This window comes from Bison bison, unplaced genomic scaffold (assembly GCF_000754665.1).
Source record: "Bison bison bison isolate TAMUID 2011002044 unplaced genomic scaffold, Bison_UMD1.0 scf7180017853731, whole genome shotgun sequence".
Taxonomy (NCBI): Eukaryota; Metazoa; Chordata; class Mammalia; order Artiodactyla; family Bovidae; genus Bison; species Bison bison.
In genome coordinates this window covers 105,162-108,621 of record NW_011484304.1, presented here as the reverse complement: position 1 = coordinate 108,621, position 3,460 = coordinate 105,162, and the positions used below count along the sequence as shown (strand labels likewise).

Genomic DNA, 3,460 nt, shown 5'->3' with positions numbered 1-3,460 from the left:
AAAGAAAGAAAGAAACCATAGGCAAGTTTGACTGCTTGTAGGTCGTCAAGCAGTGTAGGCAGCTTTCCAGGATCCAACTTAACCTTGTATTCTGAGAGATACCTCTAAGAGGTCAGAAATAACCATGGCTGTTGATGGAAAATAAGGAACTATGACAGACTCCAGCTAGAAATGTGGTCCAATAAAATGGGGCAGAAAAAAAAAATCCAGGTTGTGTTTCTAGCCATCTCCATTCCTAAAAGCATGCCTCCATCTCCAAGCCCCCTTCCACTGCTACAATGATGGAATGGCGCGTGGTCTCCTTTCCACTGGGGCCAAAGGAGCTCTTCTCAGACATCTACTTCCCTGTCAAATGGCACTCACCAAGGTCTGTGGTCCCTGTCTCATTCCAGATCAAAGTATCTATTGCACTGGAGCCTGGCCAGCTTTAAGACAACTGCTGCTTAAGGCACACAGGCAGTGGGGGAGGAAGGGGTGCAGGGACCACTAATGATCACAATTTCTCTTATTTCTGTCGGTAGCAATAACTGGATAGAAGAATTGTAAAGCAAGGAAAGATGTAGTGGGACTTCCCTGGCAGTCCAGTGGTTAAGACTCTGAGAAGCACTGGCACAGGTTCAATGCCTGATTAGGGAACTAGGATTCTGCATGCCATAGGAAAGGCAAAAACATAAAAAAAGATACAGTGTTGCTACCAGGACAAGAGCTTGGGAAGGACAGTTGATCTTAGGTCACTTAAGGAGATCTGCTACCAAGCATTAACAGATTTACAGGCCTACCAAGGAGAACAGAGATTCCTCTGCAGTTTAACAGAGAGAGTAGAAGCCTGAGTAGTGTTGAAGCAGGAAGCTGCATCTGGAAAGCATCTTACCATATATTCCACAGCACGTTTATGGCCTCGTTGGCTATGTTTTCAATAGAATTTTTGTTCTGATCTTTTTTTTTCTGAGGAGACATCTCATTTGAATCCAGTCCAGTACTACACTGTAAACAAATACCATGATTAGCACCTTTGTTCAAAAAAATGAACAAGCAGAAATGCAAAAGGCAGTGAAGCATCACAAAAACTAAACATCAAAAATGACAGTTAACACCAGCCCATCAAGTTCTCACAAGTCACTGTACAAGCTGGATATAAAGCATTTCACATCTTAAGTGAAAATGTAAAATCAATACAAAATATTTTATCTAACTTGGTCAAGATAATATATAAGGCAAAGAAAAATAATCCATAATAAGAGCCAACATCTATACGGCATCTTATAAGTGCGAGGCACTATTCTGGCATTTCATGTCTATTAAGTCATTTAATTGTCACCACAGACCTATAACGCAGATGAACTATTATCCCCAATCTCCTGCTACAAATGGGAAACTGAGGTACAGAGAGCCTGCTGAGGGTGCAGCCTAGTATCTAGTGAAGCGGGATTCAGATCCAGGCATCCTGGCTCCAAAGTAGGTGCTCTGAACCCCTCTGCAGTTCTGCCCCCTCGTACAAGCCACGATATCCTCTCAATCAGGCTTCTCAAACTTGGCACTGCTGACATTTTGAACGGGATGATGCTTTGCTGTGGTGCATGTGGGACACTTTGCTGTCACGCCCAGTGCAGGATGCTTAGCGACATCCTTGGCCTCCATGCACTACCAGAAGCAACCCCTCGTCCAAAGCTGAGACAATCAAAAACGGCTCCAGACATTGCCAAAGGTCCCCTGCAGGGTACATCACCCCTACGAGAATTACTGTTCTAAAGGGACAGGATGTCTTTTCCCTTTGATGATGATGTCTCTTATCAAACCTGGATATTCTTCCTACGGCCTCAAGTGAAAATTACCCATCAATACAGAACAGTGGACCAGACGCATGACAGGGGGAGAATTCCTTAACCCTGAACTGCATCTTGCAATAAAGGTGGTACATTAGAAAATTTGAAAACTTAATCTAGTCTTCTCAGCAAATTCTTAACGTCCATGCTTGAGCTTCCTCATCTGTAAAACAGGAATAACAAAGAATACCTGCCAAATAGGACTGCTTTGAGGATTCAGTAAAATAAGACACATAATTAAGCATCCAGTAAACACAAATCATTTTCATCCTATGAAGTCTGAAGTCTAAAGGAGGCAGTCTATACTTTTAGGAAGGGTTTTCCAACAAGCAGATAAATAAAGGTAGCGGGGACAAACTAGAGACGTGTCAACCATGAGAGATCAGTGATTGCAGGAAAAGAAACACAATTCCTACAGAATGTTTTGAGGGAAGACAAAATGACACCAAAGTACTTAGAAACAAGACAAAACCCCACACTGTTCGAGTGCGTGCACTAACAGAGACTTGGGAAAGCAGCATACCTCTTTCAGCAGTGCAACCAGCGGAGTCATGATATCCTTGGTCACCATGTCATCACAAACTTCGAAACCGCCACAAGCGCTGAGATTTCTACACAAGAAGTTTAAAACACACCAGTTTCAGATCACATGTCATAAAACATACTAAGCACTCAAGTTTATTTCTGTCTACCCATACTTAACATTTCCCGTTTGAAATAGCTTTACAATTTCTGTAAGACACTGCAGAACCAATCCACAGAACTCCACCTGCTCTGATCCTTGCTCTACATGAAGTAAACAGATGACTCTGTCTTGTAACAGTGTAATTCTCAGGACTGAGGCAGTACTCAGGGAGAGGGGAGACTTCTATTTGATGTAAATCAATTACTGCCTGATCTTTTTTATTTTTTTGGCCATGCCATGCTGCTTATGGAAACTTAGCTCCCTGACCAGGGATTGAACCTGCTCCCTCAGCACTGAGAGCTCAGTCTTAACCCCTGGACTGCTAGGGAATTCTCCTGCCTGATCTTGTATGAAGGGACCTTTTCCTGGAGTCAAGACTTTCAGTGAGGCTACTGAGAATGACCTTCCCTGAAACAATCCTGACTACATTTAATTGTGAAGACACGGCTTACCCTGTGAGTGCACAGCACTGAGCTAGGCATTCAGGCTATGAAGAGAACTGAGAAGATGTCTCACCATCTTCCAGGAGCTCCCAGTGCGTGTGTTGTTTTCTCCATCAACTGGTTAATTCCCCCTCATCCCCCAGATCTTACCTCAAACATCAAGCCCTTAGTTTTCTTCCCCGAACCCCTTCCCACAGCACCTTTTGTAAATATCATTGGTTGTAATTACACACTTACATGATTATTTGCATAATGCTCGCCTCCCTCAATACTGTTAAGATCCATTAAGGACTGAAATTATTTGTCTTGTTCACTCCCACTAGCCCACTGCCCAGCACTGCAGGCCTTCAATATAAACCTACTACATTAATGAATGAAACAGAATAAATACAGAGCTATGAGAACTACTGAATTTAACTCAGATGACCATTATATCTACTACTGCGGGCAGGAATCCCTCAGAAGAAATGGAGTAGCCATCATGGTCAACAAAAGAGTCCGAAATGCAG

The 3,460-nt window shown here is 43.0% G+C and overlaps 1 protein-coding gene across 1 annotated transcript in view; it reads right to left on the bottom strand.

Moving 5' to 3' along the window:
- The window catches only part of HEATR3 (HEAT repeat containing 3), a 39,848-nt gene that overhangs the window by 33,096 nt on the left and 3,292 nt on the right, over positions 1 to 3,460 (bottom strand). Inside the window, exons 2-3 of the mRNA XM_010855091.1 lie at positions 2,347 to 2,434; positions 872 to 984 (exon numbers count right to left, since the gene is read on the bottom strand). Coding sequence (XP_010853393.1) covers positions 872 to 984; positions 2,347 to 2,394 — 161 coding nt within the window. The 5' untranslated portion in view covers positions 2,395 to 2,434. The remainder of the gene's footprint in view (positions 1 to 871; positions 985 to 2,346; positions 2,435 to 3,460) is intronic.